The sequence below is a fragment of the Hemitrygon akajei genome, unplaced genomic scaffold, assembly GCF_048418815.1.
Source record: "Hemitrygon akajei unplaced genomic scaffold, sHemAka1.3 Scf000231, whole genome shotgun sequence".
In the NCBI taxonomy this organism is placed as follows: domain Eukaryota; kingdom Metazoa; phylum Chordata; class Chondrichthyes; order Myliobatiformes; family Dasyatidae; genus Hemitrygon; species Hemitrygon akajei.
In genome coordinates this window covers 45,001-63,948 of record NW_027332113.1, presented here as the reverse complement: position 1 = coordinate 63,948, position 18,948 = coordinate 45,001, and the positions used below count along the sequence as shown (strand labels likewise).

Here is an 18,948-nt window from a genome sequence, read left to right as displayed (position 1 = left end):
TAAACCTGGTGGTGTGAGGCTCTAAATCCAATATTGATCCACATACGGGACACCAATGCAGTGGCACGTTCTCCTTTCCTCTGGTAACACCTATTGGGTCCCTGTTGTTATTACCCATTACGGTCAGTATCGCATTCTTTAATTCCTCATCTATTCCCCCTAACGTGTCACTGTGCTTCTGGCAGAGTGTGTGTCCAGATGCAAGCACGCTCTAATCAATCTCCTGTCCCAGACTGTGTGTTGTTCCCTGGTAACTGATTACTTGAAACAAGTAATTAGTTACCAGGGAATCATCCCTGGACACACATGTCCCGATACCCTTAGTAATATCCCTTAACCGCTGTACCCCGGACAGGGTAGCATTCTGGTTTTAATTTCCTTCCCCGGCCCCTCCCGCTGATCGTAACTATGGGAGCGACTTGTGCAGCCCATAGCACCGGCTGTTGTTGGCTGCACATCAGCAGGGGCGGCTCACCATAAGCATATCAATAGGTTCAATTTTAACGTCAGAGAAATATACATCCTGAAATTCTTCTTCTTCTCAAACATGCACGAAAACAGAGGAGCGCCCCAAAGAATGATCGACAGTTAAATGTTAGAACCACAAAGCCCCCCCCAGCTCCCCCCTCCCACGCACAAGCAGCGACAAAGGAACGAACCCCCCCCACCGGCAAAAAAACATCGGCGCCCTCCACCGAGCACTCAAGGCTGCAGCAAAGTATCAACAAAGACACAGACTTGCTGTACCCCAAAGACTACTCGTTCACCCGGTAATTCCACATCCCACAGCCTCTCTCTCATAAATAAGGGGAGAAAGAGCTGTCCCCCTCTCACTGCGAGAGGGGAGACATAACAAACAACTCGCTGATTCACGGTGTTAAAAGTCTGTTGCGTCGCCTTTTCCGAGTCCTGTGCCCAAAGAACTCGGGTCTCCGGGCCCACGGCCGGCTTCCAATCTTCCATCTCCCAGGACGCATCAGTCGGCAACACCAGCCTTGGATCAGCCCGTCCCCAGAGCCACGAAAACCCGGCACCGGGAAGGTGCACTAGTCTTCCAGGCCGCGTCCTCGGCATTTCGAAAAGCGTCCGGGTGTGAGGCCGAGAGCTTCCCGCAAAGAACCAAAGTCAGCGAGTAACCCGGAGGTCAGGGTCTTCAAAATAACCCTGAAAAGGAAAAAAATAGAGATATTAAAGATAGAAATAGAGGCGGCAAAGGAGTCACCATCGTCCTAAGCTCCACCCATTCTTCACCTTATCAATCCAATCCACACTTCCATATTCATCGTCTCCCCCTTCTTTCAGATCCAAAGGCACATACTATTGCTCTCTGTGCAGCAAACTGGCTTTGCAGCCCTGTGTCTGCTTTAAACACATCCTATGATTTCCAGTGTCACATTTCTTTTCATGTGCTGATTTCACTTTCTGCATCAGGGAAAGATGCACCTGTCCCACCTTTTACTTTATCCTTATTTTGTTCTATTTACAGTTACCAATATTCCATCAAATGACCAGTTTTCACTACAACATTCCTGTAGGATTTAATAACATCTTAGTATTTAGTTCCAGCACCTGGTGTCCCTGAAACCTTTTCATTATTGGATGGTTTATTAGTTTCCTTTCTCAGTAAAATTTCACACATTCCCGATGTTAAGTTGACCTATATAAGTGTCCCCAACACTAAAACCATCCAATACATTTGTGCACATCTCTTTCACACGTCCCAGACGCCACGTCGACCAAAATCTTCACCTCTTTCCTTACTCAAAAAGTTTCTATCGTCATACTGAATGCGTTGGAGTCATGACGAGAAAACTGACCCAATCAACACCATAGCATCGATCGCAGTGTATAGGACGAAAGTGAGACAGTGAGCTGTTGAATCTAGACCAGTGAATCTTGGTGGAACTTCCAAATTCTGTCATGTGCTATTCAACTCGGTCTTCTAATATAATGTAACAAACTATAACAATTTCAGAGTGGATCAAATTATTTTACTTGCAAGGGAAGTTCTATTTTGCAGCCAAGTATCATCTGGAAAACATCTTCAGTGCTATACCTCAAGCAAAGCAGTTTTATAGTGTTTACAGAGAACAGTAATTAGTTTGCTCCATTCCATAACATTACTGTTATCTTCATCCTTAACTAGTCGGGACATTTGACCTTTGGAAGCTCTGTCCTGTTTACCCCTGTTGTCAAAACATGCCCCCAGCTGTAAAACAAATCTCCTGTCATAGTAATGAACACACAGACTTGTAAGCTTCCCATCCAAACCGGCAAAGCACCTCGGGATCTCATGGGTTCCATTCTGTCACATTACATTTCACATAAGTGACAAATCCATTAAGACTTCAGGATTACAGATATATTTCCACAAACCCTTTGCCTATCACCACAATATGTCTGTAGCCGATGTGATCTCACATGTGGCCTTGATCAATACAAATACCTCTGTCGGGATGCTGGTTATTGGCTACACCTCGCTGTTTAACCCACAGCCAGTCATCAATAATCTGAGCCTCTGTGCCTCCTTCTGCAACTGGATCCTCGACTTCCTCACTGGAAGACCACAGTCCATGCAGAGCAGAAATAACATCTCCACCTCACTGATAATCCACACCTCAAGGATGTCTGTCTAGCCCAGTGCTCTACTCTCTCTACACCCATGACTGTGCAGCTAGGTATGGCTCAAATGCCGTCTATAGATTTGCTGATTATACAACTATTGTTGGCAGAATTTCAGACAGTGACAAGAGGGCGCACGCAGGAGTGAGATAGATAAGCCAGTTCAGATCTGTCGCAGCAATAACCTCGCACTCAATGCCAGTAAGAACAAAGAATTGACAGCGGACTTCAGAAAGGGTAAGACAAGGGAACACGCACCAATCCTCTTTGAGGGACTAGAAGTGGAAAGGGTGAGTAATTTCAAGTTCCTGACTGTCAGCATCTGAGGATCTACCCTGAGCCCAACATATTGATGCAGTTACAAAGGTGGCACAGCAGCCACTGTATTTCATGAGGAGTTCCAGGAGATTTTGTACGTTTGCAAATTTCTACAGGTGTACCGTGGAGAGCACTCTAACTGGTTGCATCACGGACTAGTATGGAGAGGGAGGGGCCAATGCACAGGATTGAAATAAGCTGCAGAAAGTTGTAAACTCAGTGAACTCCAGCATTCACACTAGCCACCTCACCATCGAGGACATCTTCCAGAAGCGATGCCTCAGGAAGACAGCATCCATCATCAAGGACCTCTGCAAGGCGTGCCCTCTGCTCGTTGCTACAGAAGGTACGGAATCGTGAAGGCACAAATCTCAATGATTCAGAGGGGAAGAACAGCTGCTGAACGGACATTGACACTCGCCATCTTTTAATTCAACATTTGCACCACTTATTTAACCTATATATCTTGAACTGAATTGACCTTATTACTTAGATCCTTCATATACATGAGGAGTAAAAATCTTTGTTATGTCTTTGTCTAAATGTGCAATTTATAACAAATACTATGTAAAACAGGATGGTCTATATAACATAGAAATACGGTTGTGTCAGTGTGAACTAATCAGTCTGATGGCCTGGTGTAAGAAGCTGTCCCGGAGCCTGTTGGTTCTGGCTTTTATGCTGCGGTACCGTTTCCCGGATGGTGGCAGCTGGAACAGTTTGTGGTTGGGGTGACTCGGGTCCCCAATGATCCTTCGGGCCCTTTTTACACCCCTGTCTCTGTAAATGTCCTGAATGGTGGGAAGTTCACATCTACAGATGCGCTGGGCTGTCCGCACCACTCTCTGCAGAGTCCTGTGATTGAGGGAAGTACAGTTCCCGTACCAGGCAGTGATGCAGCCAGTCAGGATGCTCTCAATTGTGCCCCTGTAGGAAGTCCTCAGGATTTGGGAGCCCATACCAAACTTCCTCAACCGTCTGAGGTGAAAGAGACGCTGATGTGCCTTCTTCACCCCACAGCCAGTGTGTACAGACCATGTGAGATCCTCAGTGATGTGTATGCCAAGGAACTTAAAGCTGTTCACCCTCTCAACCCCAGGTCCATTGATGTCAATAGGGGTTAGCCCGTCTCCATTCCCTCTGTAATCCACAACCGGCTCCTTTGTTTTTGTGACATTGAGGGAGAATTGTTTTCTTGACACCCTGTCAGGGTTATTATTTGAGATTATATATATATATATATTTATTTACTGTGTGGATTCTCTTCCATGTTAACTGCTAAGGCTAACAAAAGGGCTTCTCTGTAGTGTTACAGTGAAATGGCTTCTCTGTAAAGTTAATCGGTGATGTAATGGTTCTTTGTAGCTGTAAATATTTGGGTTGTAATTACAGATAATGGAGAGCTAACCAATAAATGACTGTTATGCTATCTTGTATGGGGGGAACCAAGACAGAGTTTGTGGTCTTTTCGGGAAGGCGAGTGAAGAGAATGGACGTAGGCGGGAGCGGTCGGAATCCCAGGACGGCGGATACCGGAATTCGGCAGTTCAGAGGTTCGGAGGTCATTGTGGACGGATCCGGAGACACAAGCTCCAATGAATTAATTTTCTTGTGCACAAAACCGATAAATTTGCTGAACTTTATTTCATTTGTTTCTACGAACCCATCACCAAGGAATAATTATAAAGTGTGATCATTTAATTGCATATTGTGTACTGTCTGATATTTTATGTTGTGGGTTTGTACACGATTACACTGTTGGCGGGGTCAATGCCAGTTTCCCCTCGACAAACGTGAGTCAATCGGGCCTAGACGTTACAACTGTAATTTATAGTTTTTAATTATGTACTGCACTGTACTGTTGCAGCGTAACAACAACTTCATGATATATGCCAGCGATATTAAACTATATTCTCATTGACAGTGACTCTGCGACCGGGCATTTAACATCACCACAGGAGGGACACGTACTCGGTTCCAGCTGGGATGTTCGGGTTCAAAGGGGAGGGTGGGAAATGGGAGAGAAATGTTCCGATCCCGGGGGTGGTGATGTACACACAGTTGGATGTTCAGTAGATCACTCTCAGTCTGGGTCTGGTTCGCTCCAGTGACTTCAGCTGTTTCTTTCCAGCTGAACTGAACCGATTCCCCCTCACTCTGAAACAGATGAATGAATAAAGATTAAACAAACTGATTACACAACAGTGTCAGTAACGGGGACTGACATTAATATTTCAACAACACTCACAGACAGATGTCACCCAGGGGTTCACTGATATTTATTCACACTAGATGTCACCACAAACACTCACTCAAGCCGCACCAGACTTGGGAGGGTCAGTACGAGGTGATGGAGAGCGGTGGGAGACAGATCGGTCTGTGAGTGTGTTCCAATCCAGTTCCAATTCCCTCACTGAGTGTTTTGTAGTGAGATCAGAGACGAGATCCTCAATGCCAGAATCTGTGAGTTCAATGCACGCAAGCCTGGGTCTGTAACTGAAATCATCATCACACAATGTGATACTTACCCCAGTCTCTGTAATTTACACTCCGGGTTCCTCAGAGCCTCAGACACCAGTTTCACTCCTGAATCTCTCAGTTCATTATTAGCCAGGTCCAGCTCTGTCAGTGAGCGGTTTGTACTGAAAGCAGAGATGAGATCCACAACACCAGCAGCTGTGAGACCGACAGACCGTAGACTGTGGATCAGAGAGAGATGAGAAGTTTAATCCCAGGGTTTATTAATCCCACTTTCACCAATACCCACAGTAATGTTCATTGTTTATGAACCCCACAATTACTGATAACACCAATGTTCAGCTGCAGACACTGGACATGGGAGTCCAGTGAGTTTCCACAGAACCATAGAATATTACAGCACAGAAACAGGCCTTTTGGCCCTTCTTGGCTGTGCCGAACCATTTTTCTGCCTAGTCCCACTGACCTGCACCTGGTCCATATCCCTCCAAACCCCTCTCATCCATTTACCTGTCCAAGTTTTTCTTAAATGTTAAAAGTGAGCCCGCATTTACCACTTCATCTGGCAGCTCATTCAACACTCCCACCACTCTCTGCATGAAGAAGCCCCCCCTAATGTTCCCTTTAAACTTTTACCCCGTCACCCTTAACCCATGACCTCTGGTTTTTTTCTCCCCTGGCCTCAGTGGAAAAAGCCTGCCTGCATTCACTCTATCTATACCCATCATAATTTTATACACCTCTATCAAATCACCCCTCATTCTCCTACGCTCCAGGGAATAAAGTCCTAACCTATTCAACCTTTCTCTGTAACTCAGTTTCTCAAGTCCCAGCAACATCCTTGTAAACCTTCTCTGCACTCTTTCAACCTTATTAATATCCTTCCTGTAATTAGGTGACCAAAACTGCACACAATACTCCAAATTCTGCCTCACCAATGTCTTATACAACCTCACCATTACATTCCAACTCTTATACTCAATACTTTGATTTATAAAGGCCAATGTACCAAAAGCTCTCTTTACAACCCTATCTACTTGTGATGCCACTTTTAGGGAATTTTGTATCTGTATTCCCAGATCCCTCTGTTCTACTGCACTCCTCAGTGCCCTACCATTTACCTTGTATGTTCTATCTTGGTTTGACCTTCCAAAGTGCAATACCTCACACTTGTCCGCATTAAACTCCATCTGCCATTTTTCAGCCCATAGCTCCAGCTGGTCCAGATCCCTCTGCAAGCTTTGAAAACCTTCCTCACTGTCCACTACACCTCCAATCTTTGTATCATCAGCAAATCTGCTGATCCAATTTGCCACATTATCATCCAGATCACTGATATCGATGACAAATAACAATGGACCCAGCACTGATCCCTGTGGCACACCACTAGTCACAGGCCTCCACTCAGAGTAGCAATCCTCCACTATCACTCTCTGGCTTTTCCCATTGAGCTAATGTCTAATCCAATTTACTACCTCTTCATGTATACCTAGCGACTGAATCTTCCTAACTAACCTCCCATGTGGGACCCTGTCAAAGGCCTTACTGAAGTCCATGTATACAACATCCACTGCCTTCCCTTCATCCACTTTCCGGTAACCTCCTCGACAAACTCTAATAGATTGGTTAAACATGACCTACCACACACAAAGCCATGCTGACTGTTTCTAATAAGTCCCTGTCTATCCAAATACTTGTAGATCCTATCTCTTAGTATTCCTTCCAATAATTTACCTACTACCGATGTCAAACTTACCAGCCTATAATTTCCCAGCTTACTTTTTGAGCCTTTTTTAAACAATGGAACTACATGAGCTATCCTCCAATCCTCTGGCACCTGACCCATGGATATCGACATTTTAAATATTCCTCCCAGGGCCCCTGCAATTTCAACACTAGTCTCCTTCAAGGTCCGAGGGAATACCCTGTCAGGTCCTGGGGATTTATCTACTCTGATTTGCCTCAAGACAGCAAGCACCTCCTCCTCTCCAATCTGTATAAGTTCCATGACCTCACGACTTGTTTGCCTTGTTTCCATAGACTCCATTCCACTTTCCTTAGTAAATACAGATGCAAAAAACCCATTTAATATCTCTCCCATTTCTTTTGGTTCCATACATAGCCGACCACTCTGATCTTCAAGAGGACCAATTTTATCCCTTACTATCCTTTTGCTCTTAACATACCTGTAGAAGCTCTTAGGATTATCCTTCACCCTGACTGCCAAAGCTACCTCATGTCTTCTTTTAGCCCTCCTGATGTCTTTCTTAAGTATTTTCTTACTCTTTTTATATTCCTCAAGCATCTGATTTCCTCCCTGTTGCCTATACATGTTATACATCTCTCTTTTCTTCTTTATCAGAGTTCCAATATCCCTCGAGAACCAAGGTTCCTTATTCTTATTCATTTTGCCTTTAACCCTGAAAGGAACATACAAACTCTGCGCTCTCAAAATTTCCGCTTTGAAGGCCTCCCATTTACCAACGACATCCTTGCCAGAGAACAATCTGTCTCAATCTACGCTTTTTAGATCCTTTCTCATTTCTTCAAATTTGGCCTTTTTCCAGTTTAGAACTTCAACGAGGACCAGATCTATCTTTATCTATGATCAAGTTGAAACTAATGACATGATCACTGGAACCAAAGTTCCCCTACACACACTTCCGTCACCTGTCCTAACTTGTTTCCTAATCGGAGATCTAATATTGCATTCTCCCTAGCTGATTTAGAAAACTTTCCTGAACACATTTCACAAACTCTAACCCATCTAGACCTTTAACAGTATGGGAGTCCCAATCAATGTGTGGAAAATTAAAATATCCTACAATCACAACTTTCTCCTGCAGTTGTCTGTTATCTCTCTGCAGATTTGCTCCTCCAATTCTCGCTGACTATTGGGTGGTCTATGATACAACCCTATTAATGTGGTAATACCTTTCCTGTTTCTCAGCTCCACCCATATGGCCTCAGTAGACAAGCCCTCTAATCTGTCCTGCCGAAGCACTGCTGTAATATTTTCCCTGACTAGCAAAGCCACCCCCCGACCCTTCATCCCTCTGCCTCTATCACGTCTGAAACATCAGAACCCTGGAACATTGAGCTGCCAGTCCTGCCCCTCCTGTAGCCAAGTTTCAGTAATGACAACAATGTCATAGTTCCACGTGTCAATCCACACCCTCAGCTCATCAGCCTTCCCCACAATACTCCTTGCATTGAAATATACACACCTCAGAAGATTGTTGCCACCACACACAACCTTACTATTTATGACTGCATGAACTACTAATGTTGTGCCGACCACATAACCCACTCCAGAAACTGCCTAGAACTTCCCTACTGTATAGCCCTCTATTTTTCTAAGCTTCATGTACCTGTCCAGGAGTCTTTTAAAAGACCCAATCGTATCCGCCTCCACCACCACCCTGGCAGTGCATTCCACACACTCACCACTCTCTGTGTGAAAAGCTTACCCCTGACGCCTCCTCTGTACCTGCTTCCAAGCACCTTAAAACGGTGCCCCCTCGTGTCAGCCATTTCAGCCTCTGACTACCCACACCAGTAGTGCCCAACCTCCGGGCACTCCGCGAAGCATACATGGGTGCAGCGGTAGCCGGAGCGCACCCTAAGGAAAAAGCCAAAATAAAAAGCTAATTAATTAGGTGCCGCCCATAAAGATTCGCCCCTGATCTGGGCCGACATTTACGTGCCGGGCCGCATCTAATTAATTAGCTTGTTTATTTCGGCTTTTTTTTCTTAAAGATGCGCTGGGAGCGTTCCGGCTACCGCTGCACGCTTCATGGCGCGGTATCGGTCCGCGGCCCGGAGGCTGGGGACCACTGATCTACACGATCAATGCCCCTCATCATCTTGTACACCTCTATCAGGTCACCTCTCATCCTCCGTCAACTCCGAGTTCACTCAACTTGTTCTCATAAGGCACGCTCCCCAATCCAGGCAACATCCTTGTAAATCTCCTCTGCACCCTTTCTATGGTTTCCACATCCTTCCTGTTGTGAGGTGACCAGAACTGAGCACAGTACTCCGAGTGGGGTCTGACCAGGGTCCTATATAGCTGTAACATTACCTCTCGGCTCTTAAACTCAATCCCACGATTGATGAAGGCTAATACACCGTACGCCTTTTTAACCACAGAGTCAACCTGCGCAGCAGCTTTGAGTGTCCTATGGACTCGGACCCCAAGATCCCTCTGATCCTCCACACTGACAAGAGTCCTACCATTAATACTATATTCTGTCTTCAAACTTGACCTACCAAAATGAACCACCTCACACTTATCTGGGTTGAAATCCATCTGCCATTTCTCAGCCCAGTTCTTCACCCTGTCAATGTGCCACTGTAACCTCTGACAGCCCTCCACACGATCCACAACACCCCCAACCTTTGTGTCATCAGCAAACTTACTAACCCATCCCTCCACTTCCTCATCCAGGTCATTTACAAACATCACAAAGAGCAGGGGTCCCAGAACAGATCCCTGTGGATCACGACTGGTCACCGCCTTCCATGCACAATACGAACCACCTACAATTACCCTTTGCCTTCTGTGCATAAGCCAATTCTGGAACCACAAAGCAAGGTCTCTTTGAATCCCATGCCCCATCAGTTTCTGAATGAGCCTTGCATGGGGAACCTCATCAAATGCCTTGCGTTTGTCATAACATTTACATCCTGGTTATACTTACCCATGACAATAAACTTTAACACTGAACTTCAGTGGACCCGTTGGAGCCCGAGGTGAGGGCCTGTTACTACGGGGTGATGATCTGTCCTAATCCCTCACAGTCTGCTACTTAACCAAGTCTCTGCATTTTAAACTTTGTGTTCCTCAGAGCCGTAGACACCAGTTGCATTCCTGAATCTCCCAGTTTATTCTGAGCAAGGACCAGTTCAGTCAGTGAGCGGTTTGTACTGAGAGCGGATGCAAGATCCACAACACCAGCAGCTGTGAGACCGACAGACCATAGACTGTGGATCAGAGAGAGATGAGAAGTTTAATCCCAGGGTTTATTAATCCCACTTTCACCAATACCCACAGTAATGTTCAGTGTTTATTAACCCCACAATTACTGATAACACCAATGTCCAGCATCAGACACCAGTGAGTATAAACATCACTGCACCTTCCGAACTGGAAACACTCAAATCTCCCCAGAACAAATGGCAGAACCCAGGGGACATTGTATATTTGTGTTCACCCTCTACATCCCAGCCCCACTCCACAGTACACCACCACTCTGGACCTTGTGCTCTATACTGAATCACAGGGAGGCAGTGTAACCTTCCACACTCCCAGCTTCCCCTCCCCTTGTCCCGACTCCACAGAAAAACCCGGCACATCCCTGTGTTCCTCACATCATCCCAGAGGACATCCTCTGGACAGGGTGTCAGACGACACAACTGCCTCTCCGTCTGTCCAGACATTCTGTGCTCACAGAACCAACCCTGCAGGGGACTCCACTCACCATCTATGTTAACTGTACATCCCAACCCAGTCACCACACCGACACAATGCTGCCTCGGGGAAACACCCACACTGAAAACTGGATTCACCACAGCAAGAATATTCTCCAAACCCCACACCGAGAGCTGAGGTTACAATGGTTTACAGTTCAGTGAGAATATTAAACCAGCTCCAGGTCAAAGGTTTGAAAATTAAAGTTACCAAAACATTGAATCAAGTTTAAATCCATCAGTGAGAAATATTCAACACACAATCGGACCCTGAACATGTTGTGGTCTGACACCTTTCCCTGTGGGACTGATGGTGTCCAACTGGTCAGTAATTTCCTGTTGTGTCCGTGTCCCCACAGGGAACTGGGTAAAGGCAGCTCAACTTTTCCCACACACACATCCCCTGTAGTTTGTTAGAGGAGCTGATTCTAACCCAGACACATACTGTTTCCTGCGGTGAACAGGCTGAATTGAAAGCGCTCTGATTTTTGAAGAAGGCTTAAGACTACTCCAGCCTCAATAAGCACTTGGACCCTCTTCATTTCAAATAACACCACCACTGGCCTGCAGCAGATGCCATCTCTACGGCTCTCCACTCTGTTCTGAATTGGCTGGACAACTGAAATCATTGATTACAGTTCCTCACTGAGCTCCACTGTCCACTTTAAACTGACCTTCTCTGTCCAATCATGGGCCTCTGTACCTCATCCCACGACCGTATCCTCGAATTCCTCATCCTCCTCATTCAACATCAACACTGGTATGCCTGAGTGCTGTGTGCTTTTGCGCCCTGTTCTAATCTCTCTAAACCACTGGCTCTGTGGCTGAGCTCTCCAACAAAACTGTCTGCAGATTCACGGATGACAACGCAGAATCACAAATGGTAATGAGGACGTGTACAAGAGTGAGATAGATAAGAGTTTTCTTACTATCTCAGACAAGACTCCCTCAACTTGCACAAAGATTTGATTATGTTCGTTTTCCTTTACTGTGCGATTTATGTGCAATAAATGTTCATTTAAGTTTCTGAAATTAATTTCTGACATGTTTCTAATGTTCTGTACTGTTGTTGCAAGAAGCTGATTTTCACAACACTTACACCCTGGTTATATTTACCCCTGACAATAAACTTTAACACTGAACTTGAGAGTGGACCTGATTGAGCCCGAACTGAGGGCCCCTTCTACGGGCTCTGGAGATCGATGGAGAGATGATCTGTCCCAAACCCTCATGGTCTGGTACTTACTTGAGTTTCTGTATTTTACACTCCTGGTTTCTTAGAGCCTCGGAGGCCAGTTTCACTCCTGAATCTCCCAGTTCATTCTCAGCCAGGTCCAGCTCTGTCAGTGAGCGGTTTGTACTGAGAGCAGAGACGAGATCCACAACACCAGCAGCTGTAGACCGACAGACCGTAGACTGTGGATCAGAGAGAGATGAGAAGTTTAATCCCAGGGTTTATTAATCCCACTTTCACCAATACCCACTGTAATGTTCAGTGTTTATTAACCCACAATTACTGATAACACCAATGTCCAGCATCAGACACCAGTGAGTATAAACATCACTGCACCTTCCGAACTGGAAACACTCAAATCTCCCCAGAACAAATGGCAGAACCCAGGGGACATTGTATATTTGTGTTCACCCTCTACATCCCAGCCCCACTCCACAGTACACCACCACTCTGGACCTTGTGCTCTATACTGAATCACAGTGAGGCAGTGTAACCTTCCACACTCCCAGCTTCCCCTCCCCTTGTCCCGACTCCACAGAAAAACCCGGCACATCCCTGTGTTCCTCACATCATCCCAGAGGACATCCTCTGGACAGGGTGTCAGACAACACAACTGCCTCTCCATCTGTCCAGACATTCTGTGCCCACAGAACCAACCCTGCAGGGGACTCCACTCACCATCTATGTTAACTGTACATCCCAACCCAGTCACCACACCGACACAATGCTGCTTCGGGGAAACACCAACATTGCAAACCGGTTTCACCACAACAAGAATATTCTCCAACCCCACACTGAGAGCTGAGGGTTGTAAAGGTTTTAAGTTCAGTGATAACCAGCTCCAGGTCAAAATTTGGAGAATTAAAGTTACCAAAGCACTGAGTCAAGTTTAAGTCCATCAGTGAGAAATGTTCAACACACAATCTGACCCTGAACATGTTGTGGTCCGGGTCCGTGTCCCCACAGGGAACTGGGTAAAGGCAATTGCCTTCTCCTTCCACACACACAGGCTCCTGTAGGGCTGATTCCACCTCAGACACACACAGTGACCTGAGGTGAACAGACTGCATTGAAAACACTCTGACCCTTGCAGAGGGGGAGGCGAGTGGCCCTGATGGAGCCCGAGGTGAGAGCTTGTTAATCAGGCTGTGCAGCAGCATCTTCAATTGGAGATCGATGGAGTGATGATCATCCCCAATCCCCCACAGTCTGGTACTTACCCCAGTTTCTGTACTTTACACTCCGGGTTCCTCAGAGCCTCAGACAACAGTTTCACTCCCCAATCTCCATGTTCATTGTACTCCTCACTAAACACAGAGCGAGAAACACTGTTACCAAAGTGGCCCTAAAGTAATTTCTCTCTCTCTGTAACGTTTTCTCTCTCACACTCCCATCTGGGTCTTTATATCTAGTCTCAGGGGAGCAATCCCATCAGCCCAATACCCCCTCTCCCCACTTCCCTGTACCCCACACAGACACCAATGACCGGAATTGAACTCTGGTCTCTGGAGGCAGCAGCACTAACTCTCGTGACACTGCACGACCCTACAGAGAGGGTGCAGGTTCTGTGAATACTCCCACCCCCCAGCCCAGATTCCCCACCACCTCCACCTTCCAGTGATGTCTTCCTGATGTGAATCCCTTCAATCCCAGAACAGAAAACAAACTGATAAACCTGTCCCTGGTGTCCGGGAGACTGGTCTGGATGCCGGTCCCTCTCACACGATTCAGATCCTCAGACACCTCGATGTTCAGGCTGGCTGTTTCCACATCAATGGTCTCATAAACTGAAGAGAGAAGCAGGGAATTAGAGTGTTCCTTTCTTCATACATGTATCTCTATCTCTCACACACTCGCTCTGCTTCCTATTCTGTCTGTCTCACTCTGTTTCAATAACTCAGCATGCAGGTCCCAGCAGCTCAATCCTGGGGAAGACCAGAGAGACTCTCGATCTATTAGTTTGGTGACAAGAGCAGGTCTGCTCCAGAACAGACTGTGGGCTTTCACTCAACAACAATCCCTCACCTTCAGAAACATCACACTGTCTTCCTCATTCATCTGTTCCTGTAACTTGGAGAGTTTCTCCTCTACAGAGGTTAAATTCTCTTCAATCTCCTGAAGATTTTTCTCCATGGTGTTCAGAATCTTCTCCTCCTCTGCCCTGAGATCGCCCAGTAGGCGCTGCTCTCTCTCAGCCAGAACCTGGTGTATTTTAGCAAATTCAGATGTGACGTTGGCCTGCAGACTGTGTGACTGTTCCTGTCAAATGAAAGGTGGTGGTTGATGTTACCCGGCAATAAAGAGAATTAAACCACACAGACCCGGAAAACTGGAAACAGATCTCACCCTCACTCCAGAAATCTTCTGTTTCTGTCACCGTTCCAAATCCTGGATGGCAGATTTCTTCTCTGTCAGAGATTCGAAGGATGATTTAACTTGACACTGGGATTGGGTTCAAGAACAAAACATCAGTAAAATCAGATTACTGTAAATATTCAGGTGATAAAGTCTGTTTGTACTTACCTTGTAAATCTCAACAGCTTCTTCAATGGGCATGAAGTTGTGAGACCTGTGTTCCCTCGCGTCTCTACAAATCAGACAGACCAGTTGCTTGTCCGTGTCACAAAACAGCTTCAGTTCCTCCCGATGTTTCTCACACTGAGATCTCATCTCCGTCTCTTTCCGATTCAGGTTTAATTTTTGAGCTTTTTCAGCCAGACTTGTCAGGGCCCAATTTATCCTGAGGGATCTGTCTGAGAACTTTGCTCTACATTCCGGACAGTAGTTTCTCCCTCCCTTTTCCCAACTCTGTGTGATACAGGAGAGGCAGAAGTTGTGTCCACAGTCGAGTGTTACCGGATTGGTGAAGAAATCAAGGCAGACGGGACAAACTGCCTCCTCCACTAAACTCTGTACGTACTGTCGAGAAGCCATGTTTCCCACCCAACACTTCCTGCTTGAAAATTCTTTACCTGCAGTGCAGGGATCGTCGGGGGAACAGACGGCAACTCCACCCAGGGAGGGAATATTAAACACAACTGTTGTACTGCAAGGGCGAGGGGCCTCGGGCAAATAACACACCACAGAGAAGGGAGCAAGAAAACTTGTAACACACCCGAATGAAACAATCAAACATCGCTCGGGACAGTAATGGCAGAAAGGGCAGGGAGTCAAAGCGATTGGACCGTGTGGGTTCACTGACATCTCTGTTCACCAATGGGAGGGGGTTTCGTCCCCGCAGTCGTTATTCGACCCACCCCCGCGTTCCCAAAATCAGATAAAGTTTGTGCCTCACAGTTCAACCTGAAATTAATCGATTCCGTGCTTTCGCGAGTGACGGGTCACGGCTGAATCAGTCATCAGCTCGCTCCAAGTGTGTGGGGTGGGGGACTGGGTTTTCCTGCCCGAATATGCGAGGCTCCCACTTTTACCCTTCCCACCGGGGTGACAGGACCTGGGGGTTTCACTGGGTGGTACCTGACCCAAGCAGATCCACGCCTGTTATTGGTTGAGACCGTGTGAGTGACGGGGTTGCTGACCAGTTAAGCCTGCACACTAGGTCTAATGTAATGACAGCAGGGGGTCTGATGTCCTGCAGTTCCTTGTGCCAGAGGTGGGGGGATCAGGGGTCGGGTTGGGTCGGGTCGGGCTCTCTCACTGTAAACCCAATGAGGAGATGCAGACTCCATCATCAAGGGGAAACAATTTACATGACAAAGTACTGATTGCATCAAAACTATTTTCCAATGAATCTCAAACTCAAAATCAATATGTTAAAGGTCGCGGACAACATCTTTTACTTTCTATAAAGGAAAACAGTCTTATTACTGAATCAACTTTTAGAATTGCCCTCAAAAATATTCCAACCTTTCCAAAATTATTAAATCACATTCCCAATATAATTATAAACCAATGAGTAATTTCCCCCAGATGCCCTTTTCCCACAGAAATGTGGGCATCTCATACCCAGAACAGAGATGCCCACATTTCCACATCAAACCAGATACCTGGCGAGTACGAAATCTGTGATTCTCCAATATCAGTTCCATGAGGAAGTGGAAACAAGACAACAGTAAAACCATCCAGCACAACTCTTTTACACGTCCCAGACGCTAGGTCGCCCTGAAGCTTCACTCTTTTCTTACTCAGAGTTTCTATCGTCACGCTGGATGAGTCGGAATCATGACGAGATGTTGACCCGCGCAACACCATAGCATCGACCATCGGATGAAAGTGAGAGAAAACCGAAATCTAACTGCCAAGGGTAAAAAAATCCACGGATGAGAAAGAAACTTACTTTTCCTTTGGCGACCGCAAGGAGATTCCCTGAGGCATTTCTGTCCTCTCCATTTCCCACATCGCTATCGAACCTAGACAAGTGAATCTTGGTGGAACTTCCAAATTCTGTCATGTGCTATTCAACTCGGTCTTCTAATATTTTCCAGCCAAATATTGTCTGGAAAACAACTTCAAACTTAGAACTCAAACAAAGCAGGATTATAATTTACAGAGAACGGCAATGAGGTTTTGCTCCGTTCCATAACATTCCTCTGTTATCTTCGTCAGTAATTAGTTCTGACCTTTGACCTTCAGAAACTGTCCAGTTTACCCCTGCTGTCAAACATGCCCCCAGCCGTAAAACAAATCTCCTGTCATAGTAATGAACACACAGCTTCCTATCATAAAACACAAAGCTTCCCATCCAAACCAGCAACACACCTCGGGATCTCCTGGGTTCCATTTTGTCACATTACATTGCACAGAAGTTACTAATTCATAAAGACTTCAGGATTACCGATATATCTCCACAACCCATTTGCCTATCACCACAATGTCTACAGCTGAAGTGATCTCACCGGCATTCCATGTGGCCTTAGATCACTTAGCTCAAACGCCATCTATAGATTTGCTGATTACACAACTATCGTCGGCAGAATTTCAGACAGTGACAAGAGGCCACACAGGAGTGAGATAGACAGGCCAGTTCAGATCTGTCGCAGCAATAACCTCGCACTCAATGCCAGTAAGACCAAAGAATTGACAGCGGACTTCAGAGAGGGTAAGACAAGGGAACACGCACTAATCCTCTTTGAGGGACTAGAAGTGGAAAGGGTGAGTAATTTCAAGTTCCTGGCTGTCAGCATCTGAGGATCTACCCTGAGCCCAACATATTGATGCAGAGGCAACACAGCAGCCACTGTATTTCATGAGGAGTTCCAGGAGATTTTGTACGTTTGCGAATTTCTACAGGTGTACCGTGGAGAGCATTCTAACTGGTTGCATCACGGACTAGTATGGAGAGGGAGGGGCCAATGCACAGGATTGAAATAAGCTGCAGAAAGTTGTAAACTCAGTCAGCTCCATCATGGGTATTTCAAAGACACCTACATGGAGCAATGGCCTGAAAAGGCAGCATCCAACATAAAGGACCCCATCATCCAGGGTCCATGAGGAAGGTGGTTAGGGTTAGGCACACACTCAACGATCCAGCTTCTTCCCCTCTGCCATCAGATTTCTGCTGGACATTGAACCCATTAACACAACGTTACCGCTTATGTTTCCTCTTTTTGCAATAATCTTTGGAAATAAATATACACACACACACACACACACATACACTGATTGCTGTAATTTACAGTCTTATGAGGTATTGTATTTTACTGATGCCCCATAACAGATTTCATGACATATGCCAGTGATGTTAAACCTGATTCTGATCGACGACAACACTGCATCCAGGCATCTGACTTCACAACGGGAGGGGACACTATCTCGGATCCAGTTGGGACGTTTGGTATTAAAGGGGAGGGTGGGAAATGGGAGAGAAATGTTCCGATCCAGGGTTGGCGATGTACACACAGTGGAATGTTCAGATAATCACTCTCAGTCCTCGTCTGGCTCCCTCCAGCGACTTCAGCTTGTTCTCTCCATCTGAACTGAACAGATTCCCCCACAGTCTGAAACAGAGTGAAGAATAAAAAAGGAAAAACACAGATTACACAACACCAGCGCACACAAAATACTGGAAGAACTCAGCAGGTCAGACAGTATCTACGGAAAAGCATAAACTGTCAATGACTTGGGCTGAGACTCATCGGGAGTCCTTGAAGAAGGATCTTGCCTGAAACATTGACTGTTTACTCTTTTCCATCGATTGCAGTCTGACCTGCTGAGTTCCTTCAGCATTTTGTGCTGCTTCAGTTTTCCAGAATTTTCATGTGTTTGAGATCACACAGCATTGTCAGTAACAGGGATTTATATTTCAACAAAACTCCCAGACAAGTATCACCCAGGGGTTTCACCGATATTTAATCACACTAGACATTACCACAAACACTCACTTAATCTGCTCAAGACACGGGTGGGTCAGTATAAGGTGGTGGACAACAGAGACAGATCGGTCTGTGAGGTTGTTTGAATCCAGTTCCAATTCCCTCACTGACTGTTTTGTAGTCACAGCAAAGACGAGATCCTCGATGCCAGAATCTGTGAGGCCAGTCCAACTGAGTCTGCAAATGAGAGAAATGAGGAATGAGGAGATTCCCAGGGTTTGTTCATCACACTGACAGATCTCCTGCTGACCACAAATTCCCCATCATCTGCTGTGGGTCCACACTGTTCCTTCCACAGCTTTCCACCAGGACACTCCTGGATGTTCAGCAGTGGCATCAGTCTGAACCTCTGTGTCTGGCTGGACTGACAGAAGGGTTTCCTCAACAGCTGAGACCGTATTATCAGGGAAATTAAATTGTTATGGATGTCAGTCTCTCAAACACTCAGTAAAACTTGGGAATGACAAGATCTGGGAGCAATAAAACACATTC

General features: G+C 46.0%; 1 protein-coding gene across 4 annotated transcripts in view; it reads right to left on the bottom strand.

Moving 5' to 3' along the window:
- Positions 1 to 4,565: 4,565 nt before the first annotated feature.
- The window catches only part of LOC140724463 (ribonuclease inhibitor-like), a 35,492-nt gene continuing 21,109 nt past the window's right edge, over positions 4,566 to 18,948 (bottom strand). For 3 of the 4 annotated variants that reach the window (XM_073038911.1, XM_073038913.1, XM_073038914.1), the window contains 2 exons: positions 18,466 to 18,633; positions 17,753 to 18,081 (listed from right to left, as the gene is read on the bottom strand). In XM_073038911.1, the coding sequence (XP_072895012.1) occupies positions 17,994 to 18,081; positions 18,466 to 18,633 (256 nt within the window). In that variant the 3' untranslated portion in view covers positions 17,753 to 17,993. Of the gene's footprint in view, positions 5,098 to 17,752; positions 18,082 to 18,465; positions 18,634 to 18,948 lie in introns of those variants that run through there. The other variant, XM_073038912.1, reaches the window with a different exon arrangement.